Source organism: Colobus angolensis, unplaced genomic scaffold (genome assembly GCF_000951035.1).
Source record: "Colobus angolensis palliatus isolate OR3802 unplaced genomic scaffold, Cang.pa_1.0 Scaffold302, whole genome shotgun sequence".
NCBI classification, from domain to species: Eukaryota; Metazoa; Chordata; class Mammalia; order Primates; family Cercopithecidae; genus Colobus; species Colobus angolensis.
The window spans coordinates 1,686,835-1,708,158 of record NW_012116289.1 but is presented as its reverse complement, the minus strand read 5'-3'; the positions used below and the strand labels follow the sequence as shown (position 1 = coordinate 1,708,158).

General features: G+C 40.5%; 1 protein-coding gene across 5 annotated transcripts in view; it reads right to left on the bottom strand.

The window, feature by feature from the left end:
- Positions 1 to 21,324, bottom strand: part of NPSR1 (neuropeptide S receptor 1) — a 238,349-nt gene that overhangs the window by 212,452 nt on the left and 4,573 nt on the right. For all 5 annotated transcript variants that reach the window (XM_011950139.1, XM_011950141.1, XM_011950137.1 and 2 more), the window contains exon 2: positions 2,503 to 2,635. In XM_011950139.1, the coding sequence (XP_011805529.1) occupies positions 2,503 to 2,635 (133 nt within the window). The remainder of the gene's footprint in view (positions 1 to 2,502; positions 2,636 to 21,324) is intronic.

Below are 21,324 nucleotides of genomic sequence, written 5' to 3'. Positions count from 1 at the left end.
GCTTAAAAAAAAAAAAAAAAGCCTCATACTTGCTTTTTGGCCTGATACTTGCTTTTTGGAAGTTGAGGGGTCTCTGAGATCATGGTTTGGTAGTGGTAAGAACAATGCAAAACAAAAAATAGAGGAAAGTATTAAAATTTTTTGACACAAGATACTAGACATTTAGAAGAGAGAGTAGAACAGTGAGGCTGAAGCAAAGTAAAACTGAGACATTTCTTTTTTTTTTTCTTTTTTTGAGACGGAGTCTCACTCTGTTGCCCAGGCTGAAGTGCAGTGGCATGATCAAACTGAAACATTTCTGATGGCAGCTGAATGTTCTGAGAAAATGAAATATTTGCTCTTAAGGTATTTACTTTTCTATGACACAATATCCTTATATTACCTGAAATATTCAGAAAAGTCCTTTAAACATAGAAAGTCATACTTGTGTGAATGATTTTAAAGAAAATAAAGGAAAGGAGGGTGCCTTGAGTGCCTTGTTAGGGACAGCATGAAACAGCCACAAAAAAAGAGGAGCTCAGACAGATGAGATACTGGTGAGACAGGGCAAGAATTTAGTGGAAGGAGGAAGCAAGAAGCAAAAGAGAGAAGTAAAAATATAAATTCCACAGAATTTGAAGAAATCTTAAAGGAGGACATTGACATACGATAGGGGACTCAAACCACATTTCTATATATGTCTCAAGGCACAGGGCCCCTCAGTTGATGCCTGGGTAACTTTTATATGCATACTCAAGACTCAGGTATGTATTCTCACCTCCTTTACCAAAGGATCTGTGATCATGGGGAAATGTGTATGAAGGAAATTTCAATAACATATACATTCAATCTCAGACTATTGAGCTTCAATCCTAGACCTTTGGCAATGTTTTTCACTTCAGGAATTCTTCATTTAAAATGCTTCTGACCTGCCAGAGTTTTTCTAGAAATAATTAACAAATAAAAACACTGTCTAGGAGATGTATATGAAATTAAGCCCAGATTAATACGACTGTAAATTAGAATAGAACATACAACTTTTCTCTTTGATAATATGTAGTGAATTTTCAATTATCATTTTTTTATTGTATATGAAAAAACTTTAAATTTCAAGCTGATGTTCTTGCCACCTCTAAATCCTTTCATTCTGAAAGAATACGTAGTTCCGTACAACATGCATTACCATACTGTAATCAAAGAAATATAATGAAAATAAGTTGTGGCATCTTCATCCAGGGATATTTGCCTCTAAGCATTTGCTGGATGATCCTAATTTCCTCTACTTCTGCAATCATAGGAGTGAAAAATTAGAATTCCTGTTGGTAGGAAAGATTGAAGAAACTTTCCCCCATCCCAGGTTCCATCTTCAGAACTCTTGCTCCTTTTACCTTCTCTATATTTTTCAATGGTGCTTTGGATGTTTACCCTGGCCACTGCAGCCTAGCTCAAGCAGTTGGGCTTGTTATACTTTGTTAGAAAGTAAAAGGGGTATTTCAGGTTACCAACAATGTATGGCTAAGATTCTCTTGTAAGTTACAGTGTCATATATTTTTGGCTCAAGACTAAATTCCAAAGAGCTCCACTACCATTACTACAGTTGAGATAACAGTACAGGTTGAAATATAACAAACAGCCCTTTCTGAAAGTCATTTACCATCACTCCTTGTAAGCACTTAATATTTACATTTTCCTTTTTGCATTTTTTTTCTATAGTCTGATCCAAATTAGGCTAATATAACAGCTGTCTTGCTCCCAGAGCTTAGGACTCCAAGCATGGCTTTTGCTGGACCTTCTGTGAATCCCATTTTCTCACTTTCTTCCCTGGCCTGTAGAACAAGACTCTTTCCCTGGTTGTGTTTTTCTTTTCCTTTTGAACACGAACTCTACTCATGTCTGTGGGGCTCTTACTTTCACAGATCATTTTCTTCTTTGAGAATATTGCACCATTCCTCTACTAGGTGTGCTGTGCTCACTCTTCTACTGAACAGTCATTTCCAAAGTCTGCACTTAAGCATCCCGATCCTTGAGATTATACTACTTCATTACACTACCCCCAGTAGTGGTGTTGCACATCATTTGCATTTCAAAAGCAATGTCCACAGGCTTTAATCTGCAAAGTACTCAAGACTTAACATTAATAATTGAATAGAGATAGTGCTGGTACATTTTCTGGGATGTATTCCTTAAGCTCATAATGCAGGATGATAAGGTAATATCACCTTAGTAAACTATGGAGGCTATTGTGTATAAAAACAGGGAAACCCTACAGAACCATTTGGTGACACTGATAATGGTATTTCCATTAGTGTAGTGAGTTACTTTTATAATGAAATCTTAGAGGCATTCATATGTGTTAAGTATGCCAGAGGAAATATTCAAACATGGGTTTTATATTGTTTCAGAAATTATTCCCAAATTTACTGATGTGTTACTTTTTTTTTTTTTCTGATAAAATTCATTAAAAGCAGGAAGCCATAGGGACTTCACATACAGCTTCCTCCTCTCACTTGCATAGTAACTTACCTGTGATGGCCAGCTGAGTCACAAAGAAGGTCATTCTTGACTTCCTCTTTCTCCTCCATGTGGAAAAAAGCACAACCGAGTTTCCAACAATGGTAAAAACAAAGAGGACCCACAGAGTTATCAATTGCTCAGTCTGCAAGAAATAGAGAAAAATAAGACCAGTGTACCAGACCAGGGTTCTTTACAGAATGCATGGCCCGGGTTTTGGTGCTGGATTTCTTCCTCCTGGCCCCATATCCCTACCTTTGGAAGCTCTGCTCTCAAGAAAACAATGACAAAATGGTCTTCATTTACACCAGCTGCAGAGTAGATTAATATACCTTTTAAAAATCTTTTGGAAATATATGTCAAGAGACAAAAAGTTTGTACTCTTTGGTCAAGTAATTGTAATACTATGTGAAAAGTAGGTCAAGATGTGAAAAAGAACACCACTGTCACAAAGATGTCCATATTTATTGTAAAAAGAAATTAGAAATTGTTTAAAGATAATAGGGTAGCTAAGTAAATAAAGCACTTCAATTCAGTGAACTATTACAGCATAGCTATTAACAATGACAACCACAAAGACCATGCAGCAATATTAAAAATACCTATAATATAAAGGTAAGTGGGAAAACATGATAAAATCATGTACTGGGTATGATTACAACTCTGTAAAATTATATACATAGCAAAAAGGCTGAAGTACAGTCAAATGTTAAAAGCATTCATATTAGGATAGTATAATTATGGGTTATCTTTTGTTCATTTGACAGAATTTTATAAGACAGTAATATTAAAGTTCTACTGAAGAATGTTTTTGTGGTTTGAATGTGTCCTCCAAGGCTCATATGTTGAAATTTAATCCCCAAAGCAATGGAGTTAAGGTAGAACCTTTAAGAAGTGACTAGGTCGTGAAGGCTCTGCCCTCATGAATGGATTAATGTCGTTATTGTGGGAGTGGGTTAGTTATTGCAGGAGTGGGTTACTGATAAAGGAATGAGTTCAGTTCTCTTCCCTTGTCCCTCTCTCACCCTCTTGCTTTCTGCCACGGAATGATGCAGCAAGAAAGCCCTCACCAGATACCAGCATCTTCCCAGACCTGGCACTGTAGAAATAAATTACTTTTCTTTATAAATTACTCAGTCTCTGATATTCTGTTATAGCAGCATAAAACAGATTAAGATAAATGATTAATTAGTAAAAAGAAAAAAAGCAGGAATGTTATTAATCTAACAGTCCTTCTAAGAAATTTGTTTTGTTTTGTTTTGTTTCATTTTTTTGAGACAGAGTCTTGCTCTGCCACCCAGGCTGGAGTACAGTGGAATGATCACAGCTCACTGCAAGCTCTGCCTCCCGGGTTCATGCCATTCTCCTGCCTCAGCCTCCCAAGTAACTGGGACTACAGGCACCCACCACCAAGCCCGGCTAATTTTTTTTGATTTTTTAGTAGAGGCAGAGTTTCACTGTGTTAGCCAGGATGGTCTCCATCTCCTGACCTAGGATCCGCCCGCCTCAGCCTCCCAAAGTGCTGGGATTATAGGCATGAGCCACCATGCCTGGCCTTCTAAGAAATTTTTTATGAGCATCTTCATGAGTCCTATACTTTATCAATCTGATATTTAGGCTCTCCATCCTGGATTTACAGATCGGTTTCTGAGATCCTAGGTGGAAGTCAGGGCCTTGGAACTGCAGAACTGTGGAAATGAGGATAGGCATTGTGGTGATGTGGGGGGAGGATGAGGGCTGCACAACTAGAGTGGGAGGATGACAGGGTTGGAGAACTCTGCAGATATGTCATGTCCAGCATACATATGTCACATCCCACTTGGAAGGCACCATCTTTGCTCATCTTCAAGCCACACACTTTTTCTCTGGTTCTTTGATGACTAGAGGGGTCATATCCTGGATAACTCATTTCTCTAGCAGTCTTTAAATGGGTGATAAAGCATCAGGAATAAAAACTAATTATTATGCAAAGTACTGTACTGAGTGGAGGGAGTGAATTTTTGTAAGAGAATTCTCCCCTTTGAGATAGATGGACAACAGTGCTGAAAGTAGCAGATACAGCAGGAGAGGCCTTTGCTGTCGTAGACTGACACTTCCCATTCAGGTGATGTGTCAGCAGTGGGACATAAACAAGTGATTTGAATTTGGAGGACCTCTCTTTTAAATAACAATGGAACAACTTGCAGACTAACATAAGCAGCCAGGTGGCTTGGAAGTCTCCATCAGAAGGTCTCACTGACACCATGGTGCTGACAGATGAAACAGTTGAGGGACAGCGTTGGGGATAATGTGTCTATGTTCCTCAAATTGTTCTAATATAATATTCTATCAGGGAAGATGATGGTGCCCTGGGGGTGTCTAGGTTCAGGAAAGAGCCCATCAAGCAGGTGGCCTGGCAGGTAAAGTATGACAGAAGGCCATCAAATACTTTTGGTCTCTAGAATGAGCTTTGGTGTGAATGGCCCAGGGCAGTGCTGTGACACAGGTTTTGGGCCAGCCCTCCTGTGCCAAGCTCTTAGTTTTCTTTTTTCCCTATTCCTTGTTAACATTCTGAGTCTTCTAGGGAAGCACCCCAGTTTTCCAGAAGCTTTTCCACCTGTGTAGCATGAGCTTGGCTATGAGCAGCTGCACATGGTGGAGGCCTTTGGAAAGTGCTTCTCAAAGTATGGTCCATGGCTAGGGTAATTATGAAACCTGGTTTGCCTAGGACAGTCCTAGTTGTCAACTGCTGTCCCAAAATAATTATTTAAATTTCCCTTTCTCTCTCAAAAAGTGTCTTTGGTTGGATAGTCAATTATATAATCACCCTATCCATGGTTCCCAGTGGGTGGGCTCCAAATATCATAGCCCAGTTTATATCAATCCCTAAAGATGAATTACTCTGTCTCAGCTTTGAAAGATTTAGGGGATTTAGAGGTTTGGGTTAGTTCATGATGTGATGTGGGTTCCCTGGAGACCTTTCAAGAACTGTGCTCATTGAATATGGTACTTCAGCCCTAGAGTTGAAGGAGTTCACAGCTCTAGTGGGTCACCTATATCTACTATCACAGCCCCATGCTGGAGGCTGGGATGGCCTCCTCTTTCTGGCTAAGGCCGCCATACATGTCTTTGGCACTGCCAGGAGGCCGAGGAAGTGTTACAGCATACTGTCTGGCTGGAAAAGAGGTGCTATCTCTTCTGCTGCTGCTGTTCTCCACATGGGAGAAGAAACTGAATCCACAAGGCACCTCTACTTAATTTGTAGTTGCTTGATTTTTACTGTATGAGACTTCCCTGCGTTTCTCTTCTCTCTCTCTCTCTCTTCCCCATCATATTCTGCTTTCCATTGTTTACAGTGAAGTTTATAAGAATTTTTTTCTGTTTTTTTTTTTCAGACGGAGTCTAGTTCTGTCCCCCAGGCTGGCGTACAGTGGCGCCGTCTCGGCTCACTGCAAGCTCCGCCTCCTGGGTTCAGGCCATTCTCCTACCGCAGCCTCCCGAGTAACTGGGATTACAGGCGCCCACCACCACACACGGCTAATTTTTTTGTATTTTTAGTAGAGACAGGGTTTCACTGTGTTAGCCAGGATGGTCTTCATCTCCTGACCTCATGATCTGCCCGCCTCGGCCTCCCAAAGTGCTGGGATTACAGGCGTGAGCCACCTCGCCCGGCCACTATGTCCCTTTTCTTAATGCAATGTCCTTTCAAGCTCTGCTGAGAATACAAATAAGAGATTTTCCAAGATTTACTTTCGTTTCTCGTAGGGAATCCATTTCATAAAGAGAAGCATGTTGATGCCTTAAAGCAATGTCTTCTTTAAAAATTCCAATTAGCTGGTCGTGGTGGCACGTGCCTGTAGTCCCAGCTACTGGGGAGGCTGAGTCAGGAGAATCACTTGAACCTGGGAGGCGGAGGTTGCAGTGAGCTGAGATGGCGCCACTGCACTCCAGTCTGGAGACAGAGTGAGACTCTGTCAAAAAAAAAAAAAAAAAAAAAAAAAAGAAGAAGAATTGAAAAGAACTGAAAAAATGCTTGAAGAAGCGTTTTTTTCTCAGCCTAGATGGTGCAAGGGGATGGTTTATTTCTGCACTTGTCCAGTACTGTATTAGTCTCTGTTGAACTCTCATTCTTGAATGGAGAAAGAAGAAGGAAGAGAAAAGCTAAAGCACTTACGATATTTCTTTGCCAGATCAGAAAGCCAGGTCTCCATGGTGGGAGAGGTGAGAACAATGTCTGGAAGCAGCCAAAGAAGGAGGCCAGGGTGGGATGTGAGGAAGATAGTAGATACAGGACTGTTTTCCTTACTGAGGCTGTCTTCACTGACACCATACATAGGCTCGCCCAAGTTTTACTTAGCCAGCCGTCCACACTCCTTTGGCTGGGAGAAGGCACTGACCACAATCCTCTTCTGTGAGGTCTGTAGCATTCAGTGAACCTCCCACAGAAATTTGCTCACTGGAGGTGGCCCCAGCCTCAGTGGATGGACTCTGAGTAGTGGAATGCCCGGGGGGCTGATCTCTTCCCTGCTGACCCCCCAGGAAGGCCTTTACTTCCTGTCAGAGAGCAGAGGAGTCTGTCGACCCCTCCCTCAGAACGTCTTACCTACTCTACACGTTGTGGACATTCCTCCAGTTTTCCAGCAGGTGGAAGGGAATAGGGACCTTTCCTCTTTTCTACTTCTGATATGGAAGCCTTTTCAACTGAAATTACCTTCTGATAGCCTATTGGATGAGAATTGGAAAGAGGAAGAGAATAAGTGAACTCAGGGTAGTTTTGCATTGGAAGTCAACATTACATTTTCAGACTATATCTCTCTTTCATGTTTTCCTTTCCTCATGTAAGTACAGGCAGGCCATGTTTCCAGAAAAATAAATGCTGAAGTGAGTAAATGGTCTGCTTTTCACATACAGAGTCGGCATTTATGACCCTGGCAGCAAAGTTCACATTTCCAGAAATGAAGTTTCTGTCTAATGGAAGAAACTTCTGGTCCCCAGTGGGCAGTAAATGACTGCTTTCTTCATCTTTGTAGAGTGCATTCCAAGCCAAGGGATCCAGTCTTTTCAAAGTAGTCCTGGGGCTCAGATCTACAGTGTTGAAAGTTCAGAGCGACAAGCACTACATATCAAATCACCCTGGTTTGATGTATCAGTGAATTGGAAATCATTCCCCGGGACTGGTGAGTCAGTGATTGCTTGGACTGGGCTTTTGTTCTTAGGCTGTGCTTTGGGATGGTAAGTCCAAGGAGCTCTGTAAACAGGTTGGGGTCTATTTTCCTTTGATTGGCTGATGTCTCTAGGGCAGGCTGAGCAAATCCTATAAGTCAAACCCTCCCCACCTCCACATCTTTTGGAATTTTCTATTGGAAGATAATCTCACCTTACTTCATAGGCTTCAGGACACTTCTAGATGTAGGAAGCCTCCCCGACCAAATGCTTCTGGGGTCTTTCTAAGAGCCATGTTGATTTATCTGTTTATTAATTCATCTAACATCTATTAATTGCCTACTCTATGCCAGACATAGTATAAGGTGTTGGTGCTACAAGGGAATAAAATAGGTTGAGTGTATAAGTTATATTCAGTCAAGTTTAAATCCTGTTTCACTGACTAGTACAAGGGTCATTAAGTATGAAAATACTCAACTGCTTGCTCCTTTATTCACAGCCGTATTACGTGTGCATGTCCCCCTCCCCACCCACAGGCACACAGAGACACATACAAATCCCAGGATAATCTGGAGAGTCATGGTAATGGGGACTGAGGAAACAATTTCAGAGGAGTGAGAATATCACAACCAGGTGAGCCTCGTGGAAGAAAAGTTGATAGGCTTTGAAACCAACCTGACCTGGACTCGGTCTCTGCTACTTGTTGGATGTGTGATAGGTTGTAAGTGATAACCTCTCTGACCTTCTTATTTGTAAAATGAGGATGAAGACGAAACCTATCTCAGAATAGTTGTGATGGGTGGATAAGATGATGAAGATGGAGGTTTTTAGCTCAGTGCCTGCTACACAGTAGATATGCAATAAAAATTGGTTTATCTCCTCCCTGAGGTTTGTGGACTACATACATACATTTGAGGGGTGATAACTCACTACCTTTTCAGAGTGATGCTTGAATTCACCATGTTCATCCTATTTTTGGTACTAGTCTATTGTAATTTCACTAAGCCTAAGAAGCATTCTCCCTACCCACCCTCCACCACAGTGTGCTGATGGTGTCCCAACATCATCCCCAAACTATTGCAGAATATAATTGGGCATAAAATGCCTCCTAGTGGTGATGTGAGGCAAAATTCCAGCCAGATGGTCAAATACTGAGTGGAAATAAGAAATGTATTTAAAATGTTTCAGTAACTAAAGATTGGCCTGTTCTCGGCTCAATTACATGGTTGCTGGTATATGACTGGTTGGCTTTTAACCTCAAGTTAATCAGGCTACACAGTGACATCAGTTCTCTGCAGACCTGGATAATTGCAAATTGGGATTTAGAAAGATGAATTGCAGGGTTCCTTTGATGATGGTGATGCTTCCACAGGGCTGATAGCTGGGATGTGGCTCCATGAGCCATGCTTCCAGAGCCAAAAGGATGTCCATGCTGGCAGGCACTAAGCCTGGTTCACAACTCCACCCCTGGCATCTGTCTGGCCCATAGAAGGTGCTTAATAAATATCTGTCGGATGGAAACATGGTTGATGACAAGTGCAAGGCTACTTACAAGAATCACAGAAAAGGTCATTTGAAATAGGAATTATCTCAGGAAATATAGGACATTAGTTACTCTAGTCGATTCTGGATCTGTCAGGCTAGTCTGGATTTATCCAGATCCAAGGAATAATGATCTTCTTTTTCAGTTAGGTGCTGAAAACTGGAAGACAAAAAGCCTAAGTATCTTTAACAATAGTAGGGTGAAGGGCTGAAATAATTTGAGTGAATCACATTAATCCAGTACACGGCTGACTGAGTTTGTAATGTATGTAGTAGGTGCACAGTAAATGTTTTTGACTGATTGTCATGTGCCGAGGATCATTTGATAAGCCTTACATATTGCTCGCTTAACCATCACAACTTGACCAACGAGTTATCACTGTCCTCAATCTTTTGGTAAGGGAATGAGGTTCAGAGAAGTTATTTACCTGCGTTACTGGCTCATTGGGTGATGCAGCTGGGATTTGAATGTAGCTTTGTTTAATTGGAAAGACCATGCCCTGCTTACTCTAGTAGTTTTCTGCCCCGATTTTGGCTCGAGGATAGTGAAGTTGCCTCATTTACTTTCAATTTTCAAGGGGGAGACAATTCTTCGTTTTCTTTCTGAGCCAAAACTTGCCTGAAGCTGGGTTTCCGGGGCTGGGTTGGATTCATGACTGTCTCCCCCAGGACTCAGCGTAAGGTCCATTCCTTGGAGGAATGGAGGGACTCTATGGCAACATGTGGTGTCCACACAACAGTAGTGATAAATGTCACACAAGATGTAGCTACATCAGCTGTCCTGGGAGTCACAAAGCTTTCCATGCCCCTCATGTTTTCAGGGTTTGTTTTAGGAAGGTTGTTATGTATGTGATGTTGAAGATGAATATCTCCAACACAGGAAGGAGCAAATATCTGCTATTTTCCAAGATAGGAAATAAAGTATCAGAAAAAATGTTTCAATGATTTGGTGACACTTCTCAGTGAGAAGACAATGAAATTCTACTTCTCTGTCACTGAGACTTGTGTGGCTTTCATCATTCACAGCACCAGGCTCTGAGGCCTACTCAAAGCCTCATTAATTTGCTTAGGTGAGTTGGCAATATCAAGTGCAAAGATAGAAAATCTCTAATTTTATTAGGGATCAGTCACAGCGTAATGCAGAGACATACATGGGCACGTGATTTTAAGTGAAACAGGTAGGAGCAGATAGCAAAGTTCTGTGTTCCTGAAGCTGCTTAATTAGACTTGGAGAATAAGACACAATGTGAGGATGTGGTGACCCCGGGCAGTAACTGGACAGTTGGTAATCTGTCATTCGGGAGGTCGCCCCAACTTCTTCCCACATCTCACCCCACCTGCTGCTACAGAAGCAATGACAGGTCAATAACCAGTCAAGGTCAACAAGGAGGCCTGAAGGTAGGACTGGGCTAGTTCAGGAGGGCCTGCCAGTTTTCTCCTGACAGCCATCTCCTTCTGATGATGCCTCTTTTTAAAATCTGTCTCTCCTCCACTCCCCTGCCACCAACCCCTGAGCAACCCAGCTGGGAGGCATGCTTGCAAATACAGTTGAATTATGGTCATCACGACCTCCTGTTGGCATTCACATTTTCTAACTGTTTTACCATGAACTATGGGGATTCTGTCCCGGATTACCCAGGATTGTCATCAGTTTTAACACTCAATTATGAAAATACGTATGACAAGATTTTTTAAACATTCACAAAAAGGTAAGAAACCTGTAAAAAGCTACATATAAATTTGGTTGTTAGCTCAAGTTTTAATACTTTTGTAATGTCTTTTCATATCACTTTAACAAGGGTCTAGAACAGGGAGAGACTGCACCCTCTGCAGTGCCTCTAGACCTGTCTGGAGACTGGTAAGACAAGCTGACAGAGACCTTCTTCATGAAGAATAGAGAAAGTGGATGGGATGGGAGGTGCAGTTGAAGCCTAGGCCTGTTGAATTGGAGAGTGGGACTGTGGACCACGATTATTCCAAGTAGTTGTGAACTGAGAGTCATTCTGTGAACTCTCGTGTAGTATAGCAGAGGGAAAGGCATTTACCCCAAGGAGAGAGCCTTGCTTACATGTTGGTGTAGAAATGACACTCAGGCCAGAAGTGGGAAACTCTCCTGAAAATCATGGAGCTGGAGACGTGATTATACTGGTTTGTAAACTGTACAAATTCCATAAACATTTCTGAGAATCTAATATCAAAGTTTAACATACTTTGGGGATATAAGGGAGGCTACGACAAGGGGCTTCTAGTCTGATGGTGAAGGCAGGTATGTCAACCAGAATTTTCAGTGTGAAATTCTATGATAAAGATGTTGTAGAAACCAAGATAAGGAATATGTAATAGAACCTGGGGAGGGGCTGGTCATGGCTGGTCAACAGGTATAGCCTACAGAAATTGTTATGCGAGCTGAGTCTGAAACAATGAGTAGAAGTAGCCAAGCTAAGAAGTAGAGTGCCTGGCAACAGCGTAAGTGAAGGCAGAGAGTGAGAACTGCAGGTTAGTGAGGACAGACAGTGGCCATTCAGGCACTTTTGAGGTAGTAACAGCAGAGGAAGGTTTACGACGAGAAGCTGGAGCTCTGTCCAAAAGCCAATTATTTTAATAATGAGACAAGGTCCAGGGCCTGTGTCATTGTCCTGAGTTAGAAGAATGTACCCTCAAGAGGAGAGATTCTTGTCCATCTGCGATCTTCCTCAGTTGTCTTCGTCTGAATTGCCTTTGCCTTACCTCTCAACACCATCATTACAAGTGACGGAATGTAATACTAGCACCTTCAGACTGGGACTGTACTGGAAAGCGATTCAGTAGACTCTGGATTACTGCCTGACATTGATTTCTTAGTTGAGTCTTCAGGACATGTTGAATAATGCATTAGTCATTTCTCCTCTCACCGGAAAGACATAGTCATTGGTTTGGAGTTTTTATCATCAGTACCGTGGATCGTAGATCATGTTTTATTAACAACGTTAATCTCCCACATCCCAAACCTTCTCATTTCGATCAGAGCTTGGCCTGTGGGACCGCATGTGCGTTACTTTCGAATTCAGTTTTCTGGTTACTGGTGAATTCTTGAATTTCACCAGAAACAGAAATGCCAACGTTCTGCAATCATTTTAATGTGAATCTCTTCTTGCAATTTGTTCTTGGATCACAAGAGGACTTGCAAATTAACCACTAATAGCATGTATTGAAAGCTTTGAAACAATTAAATTCTGGGATTCCATCTGAATTCCCATAATGTAGCAAACCACAAATGTTAGAAATCATTTGGAAACCCACTGGGCTTCAAGTCTATGTAGTAATTAATATTTGCTGAATAAACGAATGAAATGTCGGCTATATAACAAGAACTGAGATTAACATTTAAATTCCTATTTAAGCTCTAGACTCTTGAAATATGGAAAACTAACATTTAAGTAAATTAAGTCCAAATCTCTACAATGTGGTAGAAACCAAAGTAATTACTATATAATAAAAATGCCCAGAATGTATTATTCCTGATGATCCACATAATTAAAATAATTAACCTTCAGAAATTTGTTTTCTGTTCTGGAGGTTCTAATAAAAAGGGAAAGTGGCTGAGAAACTTTCCCCTGGGAGCACACCTTGGCTTGGACCTGATATTTAAAATCCATCTGGGAGGCTCCAAATCAAGTAGCTAAAAGAAACCAGGAGGAGCCAACACATGGATGGGCGGAAGCAGATGTAAGGACCAGGGAATGGAGCTGAACATCCTGGGAGATGAGAACAGTAGGGGAGCAGGCATGAGAGAAGCTCAGCAGGAGGATTCCTGCTATAGAGTCTGGAATTGCTACTCTTGCAAGCTTTGTTTTCTGTGCAGCTAAGTTGGGTGTTTGGGTAGCAAAATGTAAAAGGCTAATGAGTTGGTGTGCACTCAATTCATGCAGCCAGTCATCTGCCTTGGTTTTCATTTGCTGTCTTCTTCCCTTGCCTGCATTTCTGGATCCCTTAATGTGCTCTCTGGGTCATGCAAGCCTCGCTTGCTTGGGTTCATTTCTGGGCTTCTGCAGAATAAATAGATCTTCCCATTTACTCTCATGGAAGTACAATGCACAAAATTTATTTGAGAGGTTGCATGGTGTATCTTACGTGGTTATTTGTTGTTTTGAATAATACATGTAATATGTGCTCACTCTAGAAAATACAGTAAGGTTTTATGCAAAGATAAAATAAAAATCATCTGCAAAGTAATTTTCAGAGAGAATTTCTTACTTTTCCATCTTGGTATTTGTTTCTTCTATATTTTATGAGTATACATAAAACTTGAAATATATGATGTTTATTGTGGTTTTAAAAACCTTTAACATTGCACAAACAGAAATGGTTATTATAGTTGCATAATATTCCTTACTATTCCATTCTATGGTTATATCACAATTTTATGATTCCATTGTTAGAAACTTGCTTTTTAATAAAAACAATGCAGTCTTTGTTTCTGTCTTCGAATGTTTCTTTAGTATACTTATGGTATAATCCTACAAATTGAATTACTAGGCAAAGTCTGAATACATCGTGTAAGTTTGCTGTATATTACCAAATTGCTTTCCAGAAAAATTGGGTTAAGTTGTTCTGATTTACTCTCCCACAAGCAGTTTTACAGAACTGTTCTGGCTTTATATATTATTTTCCTTTCATCTTTATTTGATTTGTCTCATATTATGATGAATTATCAAGTCTGTATTGTTCAAACCACTATAAACAATATTTTTCACATATTCTTTTAACTCTGTATTTAATCTAAAATTGTTCTTATTTCCCATGCCCATTTTTCCATTAGAAATATTATTTATTTTCCCTCTAGGGCTCTTTATATATTAAGGACTTTAACCATGTTTTTTTATATATAATTAATGTATATACTATTGGCTATAATATTATGTATTTATTTTTATTGCAAATAAATTTCTTAATTTGTTGTTTCCCTTTAAATTTTTGTTTTTAGGCTTGAATAGTGCTTGCTAATCCTAAAATTAGTGTCATCATTATATATTTTTTTCAAGCTATTTTGTAAAAATTTAGTTCCACAATCCAGCTGAGATTTACCTTATAAGTTTATATAAGAGCTATTACTCACCCACTACTTTTGTTGCCAAAATATCAGTTCCTTTTTTTACTAATTTTGGGAGTTTCTTTGTAACATTAAGTTCATATATGTACTAGGACTTTATCTTCAGGGCAAACTATTTCTTATTGATCCATCTATCAGTTATTTTGCTAGTTCTGTAATGTTTTGCTTAGTGTGGATACACATTTATTAATCACTAATAGGGAAACATATTTCTTCCCCATAGTTGTGTTCAATTTTCTGAACTTTTCTCACCTATTTTTTAAATAAAAATTTCAATTATCTAATCAATTTAAAACAATCACATTGAGGTTTTGATTAAAATTATTTCAAACATTATATGTTAATTTGGGGAGAATTGACATCTTCGCAAAATTTAATCTTCCTATCTTGAAGCACCACATGTCTTTCCATGTATTCTATGTATTTCAGTAATGCTTCACCTAGAGAATTAATGCTATCTTAAATCTGAATAGTGTTTTCCAGTTTATAAAACGTTCTTATTTTTTCACGATCCTCTCAGCAGCTGAGCAGAAACTTCAACTTGGATATTTAGAGACTGCAGTTCTTGTCCTGACTCTAACATCTACCAGCTATGTAACCCTGGGAAGGTCACTTTACCTCTCTGGGCCTCATTTGCTCAAAGCGAGTTCTGTTCGGTTATCTGGTAGGTTCTTTCAGGAAAGCACATAATGTAACAGAGTGTTTTCTGAAGTGTGTGCCAGTGGTCATTATTAGAGGTAATATCGTAATGCTCTGTGGTCAAATAGATTTGGGAAATGCATGTTACAGAATTAAACACGTTTCTTTTCTTTCTTTCTTTTTCTTTTTATTTTTTTGAAACGGAGTCTTGCTCTGTCACCTAGGCTGGAGTGCAGTGGTGCGATCACGACTCATTGCAATCTCCGCCTCCAGGGTTCAAGCAATTATCCTACTTCAGTCTCCTGATGAGTAGCTGGGACTACAGGCACCCGCCACCACACCCAGCTAATTTTTGTATTTTTAGTAGAGATGGGGTTTCACCATGTTGGCCAGGCTGGTCTCGAACTCCTGACCTCAAATGATCCACCTGCCTCGACCTCGCAAAGTGCTGGGATTACAGGCATGAGCCACTGTAAACAAGTTTCTTTACTGTAAGGCTTCTCAGAGAGGTAAATAGGTGAATGCATCCTCTAAGTATATAATGGTGTATAGTATGTGGTGCTTCCCAAGTTCTTTATTCCACATTCCCCTGACAACTGCTCAAGAACTCTCATCATAAGAATTCTGTGGAACAACTTTTGGGAATTCCTGATATGGTGGAAAGAGCATGCACCTTATCTGGGTCATAATTTTAACCCATATCTGGGTTAAAATTTTTGGATTATTAACTACTGTGTGAACTTATCTTCTCCGAGCCTCACTTTTATTTTCTGTAAATCAAAGAGGATAATGCCTGTCTCAGAGCTTTAGGAGTTGCCTTAGACATTACTGAGCACCAAGATTTCCTGCCTTTCCCAGCGGGAGGATTATGTTTCTCTGCTCCACTGATATCAGACGTGACCGTGAACTTACATTGCCCAGTGAATAGTGAGTGGAAGTCATATGTGTTATTTCTGGGCAGCAGCTTATGAGAGCCAGGGCAAGGATCATTACTCTGTATCTCTCTAGCTCTTGCTCTCCTGATTTCAGTATTATGGAAGCCTGTGTTGACATGGGGCTTCCATCAGCTGGTTCCCTGAGAGATTACACGAAGCCCCTTGTTAACCTGTGATGGACATGGGACATGAGTAGGAAACAAACATTAAAATATTATGGTCTTAACCCACTGAGAATATCCAGTTATTTGTTTCCTCAGCATAAGCTAGCTTAACCTGATTAATGAATGAAATAATCGATAGAAAAGACTGAATGGCCTGATAGAGTTGCATTCATTACATTATTCTAAGTTTTATTTTAGGCTGATCGTTTCTGTGTTCTTGAATACTCTGCATTTTTATCTTAACCTAGACCAAAAATCCTGAAAAGGGACTAAATACATTGGAAAGGGAATAAATTTATTCTTAGCCAAAAGAATATCCTCTATCTTCATGGATTGTTCTGTGTTGCCAAGGGTTAGAGTCTACAATAATAGGTGAAAGAAGAGAAACCTGCATTTGAGCACTCGCAATATTCTCTTTCATTTTTTATTAAATTATGACTTGTGATTAATGCTCCTTGTGCGAATACTTGGGTTCAATATCTGTATGTGAATGGAATTCTGAGTGCTGTGGGGATACCTTGGGTCTGATTCAGAGGCCTGGGTAAGTCATGGCTGTAACCCAGCAGAGGAGTTTTGGCTTCTGTAAGGAACTCCAAGAATCCTTTAGACTCTGTCCAGAGGGGATGGGGAGTAGGAGTTTATTTTACATTAAGCAAAGGCCTCTCTAAAATGCAAACAGCCATGGCAGGTTAGGGGGGTTATGAGAAGAGACATTTGAGGGATGGAACTCAGCACTCTTTTACTCAGAATGGTTTTTCTGCTAATACTTGGAGTCAGTTTATCGAAGAAAGAAGTTTTGATGAGATAAAAGAGGGATGGTGGAAAAGGGGAAGAAAGAAATGTTTTTTAAAAACTGAGCATGCAAAGTCCAAGCTGAATGCCCTGGTAAGGATGAGGGCAAGCAGATAAGGCTGGGAGAAGAGAGGCTTTTGAGAGGGCAGGGAATCTTCATGAGGGTTCTTGTGAGTCTTGTCAAAGTTATGATTGCATCTGATTCCTTTTCAACCACCCACTCCTGTCTTTAGAAGGAGGAAAGAGTCCCAGGAAGTTTCTTTTTTATTTATCTTTAGCAATGCATGACTAGGCTGGGTGGGTGGAGAGTCTTTGAGAGTGGAGTGTCTGGAAAGGTGGAGAACCTGAGAAAATGGAGAGGCAGGGAAGGTGGAGAGGCCAGGAGGGTGAAGAAGCTGGATGAATGGAGAGTCCAGGAGGCTGGTCTTTGAGGGGGAAAAGCATCAGTCCTCCCCCACTTCCCACCTTCTCTGGGCTTGGAGAGGATTGTTACAGGTTAGTAAGCAGAAGTCCTCCACGACTACCTCCCTTCTCCTGTCTCTCAAAACTGTTCCTCCCACATGAGAACTAGCTCCTTCCTACTTCACCATCCAGGCAGGGATGGTGGTTATTGTTCCGCACCCAGGGCAGAGATACCTGGTGCTAGAGTAGTCCTGTGATGTGTACAGGATCCCACAACATAAAACTGGCTGCCAGGTCCAGAGCCCGTGGCTCCAGCTCACATTTTGCTTGGATGTTTTAAGCTGTCAGGAAAGGATGTGATTCCTTATGCTTTTTGGAGGAGAATAAAAAAATCATCTTATTGAGCCATCATGAAAAAATGAGCAGATGGGTAGTTTTTTGAGCTGATGTTTTTAGAATGGTTTTAGTATTTGTTCATAAAATTACACAGGTGAATGGCATTGTTATTATCTGGAATGTAGAGAATCATTTGAAAAATGTAAGACCCTTTTCTATGAGGAGGGGTAGAAACTTTTACTTTCTTGGTTACTCAAAACTGTACAGTCTAATCTGAATCAGTTTTTATAAGAATCTGTTCAATCTCTTTGTAATCTAGATAATAACAGGACAAAATCCATGGACAGAGCCAGCCTCTGTACCCTCCAAATGTGTAATAATGCAATGTCTGCTTGACTCTCTGTGGACCACGTTTTGAGACCTTGGCTTCAATACTGTCAATGTCATATTACACTTAGTATTTATATCAATAGTAAAGTATTCAGCTTAGCAGTGGCTTAAACAAAGATTTAATTTTTTTTCATATATTAAGAAATCTGAAGATATGTTGCTGCTGAACTCAATTCACTAAGATTCCCTTGGCTTTTTTTTTCGTGTGGTCACAAAATGGCTGCTGCGGCTCTATGCACTGGGTCTGAATTCAAGTCGGGGGAACATCAGAATGCCAGCCATATCTTTCTACTTTCATCAGAAAAGGAAAAACCTTGATTAGAAATCTCAGAGACTTCCAATTAAGCTTCCCAAACTGTGCTACCTTTAACTGCAAGGGAGACTAGGAGAGTGAGTACTTAGCTGGGACAGTGAGAAGGAGGTTGAAACTAAGTATTGTTTCAACAAAATGGCATCCTGGGTTACAGAAACCTGTTTTCTTTCACTGTCCCTCCTCCAGGCTCGTGTAGTGCCTCTACTCACCAATCCTATTCATGTTTCCCAAAATCCGATAGTATCATCATTATTCCTCGTCACTACTAAATAATACATAACATGGCTTACTATGATGTCACAAATCCCTCCCAAATTATGACGCCTATAAATTCAAGCCAAATGGTTGGTGAAAAAGGATTAAGACTGTATCTACCCAAATCATTCACATGAACTTACTAAGATATTAGCAGTAAACTTGTTTTACAGATTATTTCTTGATATACTCTTTCATTCAACAAAATATTTATTGACCCTGTATGTGCTATGTGTCAGTCACGGTACTAGGGATAGTACGATCTAAAGGTGTCCCTAAATAACTGATATCTCGTCTGTGTGTGTGTGGGCGTGGGTGTCTGTTGCTGTGTATTTGTATGTGTCTGTGTGTATGTGCTCATGGCTGTGTGTGTATGCATGTGTGCATGTGCGTGTATGTAGGTGAACATACATGTCAAGAGAGGAACCATGTTGCACAGAGATTCTAAGTGCTTTAGGAGCACAAGGGTAGTGATGTGATGATGCTGGTCTACTGAATGATTCTGAAGCCTTCCCAGAAGAGGAGGCAACTGAGCTTAGAGTGATATCAGAAGAAAAAGTATGAGAAAGGCATTTCCAGAAAAGGTAAACAGGACCTTGGATCTTCAGACTATGGTAAGACATTCAATACAACGTGGTCCAGGATGTGAAGAAAGGAGTAAAGAAGGTGATTGGGTCAGTGAAAGGCCAGTTGGCCAGGCCCAAGGATTTGGGTTTTATCTGCCAGAGGTAAGGATCAAATCTTTAAAGCCATGCATTATACCCCCGACCTTGGGGGCGTTTCTCTTGCCCATCAAGGTAACTAATTCTTGCCAATGGAACTCAAAGTCATGTGTCATTTCAGACCAAAGCCAACAAGACAAAGTTTGCCATCTCCCCTGGAAGCCACTTGTTCTAGAAGGTGTAACTACAAGTTGACCTGTTTGCTACCTGCTGTGATGTGAGGGAACAATAAACCTCTGGTGTGTTAAACCACAGAGATTCAGGGTTTGGTTGTTACTATTTCAGAGCTTAACCTATCCAGACCAAAATCAGCTCAGAATCTTCTTTCTTTTCTTTCTTATTTTATTTTTACCTTATCTTAACTTTTAGGAAGTTTACACCTTTAACTTCTCTCAGACTTTAGTTTCATATCTGCTCAAATAAAAAGAATACTATTTTAAATCCCCCTAGAGCTGATGGCTGGTTCAAAGGTGATACTGTGAAATCATATTGCAAACTGTAAAGTGCTGACATGAGCAATAGATCTATCACTTTTAGGCAGCCATCAATATTGCCTAAGTGGGAAAACAAGAACCTTGATTATTCCTTACAACTTCCTCATGACCTTGGGTGATTTTGCCATCTGTGGCCTGGAAAATCTTTATACCAGAGAAGAAGCCATTTCTTTCTTTCTCCAGATAGGGCATAATTTGCTGTTTCTGCAAATAGCCTTTCACATAGTGGGCCATTAAGTTTGCTTAGATAATAGCTAGACATAATATCAGGATGACAAAGTAAGAAATGGAATTTTTCCCTCTGTATCTTAGTCTACATTTTCATGTTCTCATTTTTTTTTTTTTTTTTTTTTTAAGAAAAGAAACAGCTTAATTCACCACCATTGTTTGAGGACCACCTGCATATCAAAGCTGTCCTGAAGTGCTTCCACCTGCAGTGGTCTCTCTCAGCTGAAACTTCTTCCTTACAGATAATGCTGCCTCCTCACCTCTCAGTAGTTGTCTTGAGAAAAGAGTGGAATGATGAACTCCTGGAACTCTAATTATGAATAATGAACACTACTGGGGGCCACTTGCTGTTCTTTAAGGCTATGCAAGCATTCTCTCCCATTCACAACAGCTCTCTACAGAACATGCAATTATTAGTTTTGTTTGTTGGTTGAGGAAACTGAGACACCGGTGGAAGTAAAGTGCCCAAAGTCACTCCGCTAGATGGTGTGGCACTGGGATTTGACCCCAGAAGTCTGGCTCTAAAGTCTGCTCTCTGAATCCCACTGCCTCATTGAAATGATGGAGAAAGCTCAAAAGCCTGAGTTTACTTGGGAGGTTTAGAGGTCCAGAGAGAAGCTCAGTTTACTTAAGAAAAATAGGGTTAGATTTCTTATCTACCTGAGTGCATGGCTTGAAACATTCTTACTTCATCAACAGGAAATTATTTCAAGGATGGCAGAATGACATTGTGAAACATGAATGGATGTGCTTCTTTCCACTTCTTTAATACACTGTCCACCAGCTCAGGCAGCCCCACCGCCCTCAGAGTGCACTCTTTACTCCATCAATGCCGACAGAGAGAAACAAGTCAGCACTGGGCTTTCAAAATACCTCATCGAGGATATCTTAAACAGCTGGAAGAGAAAGGGGTTTTTTCTTTTGCAAGAGGGTGTGACTTTTGAGCATTCACAACAGAGAGCCTGGAATAATAATTTTGGAGGAACACTGTGAGCCACAGTATTCAACTGTAGAAACTCAATTTGAACATACTGAGCGAGACTAATTAGAAAAGAATAAAAAATGCATGATGTAAACGCAACACCTCTGGTTACAAATTGCAGGAGATACATTTGGGGGTTGGAACATGAGGGATTCTGGATTCCAGGAAAGACATCACTGCCACTGTCTTGGGACCAGGGCAGGAAGGGAGAACAGCAAGCCCTGGAAAGTTGTGAGCCGTTGAGATGACAGTCACAGGTGAAAATGCCAGTACTTGATAGGTAGAAGAAGGTCTTAGAAATGAGTTGGCCGGGCGCGGTGGCTCAAGTCTGTAATCCCAGCACTTTGGGAGGCCGAGACGGGCGGATCATGAGGTCAGGAGATCGAGACCATCCTGGCTAACACGGTGA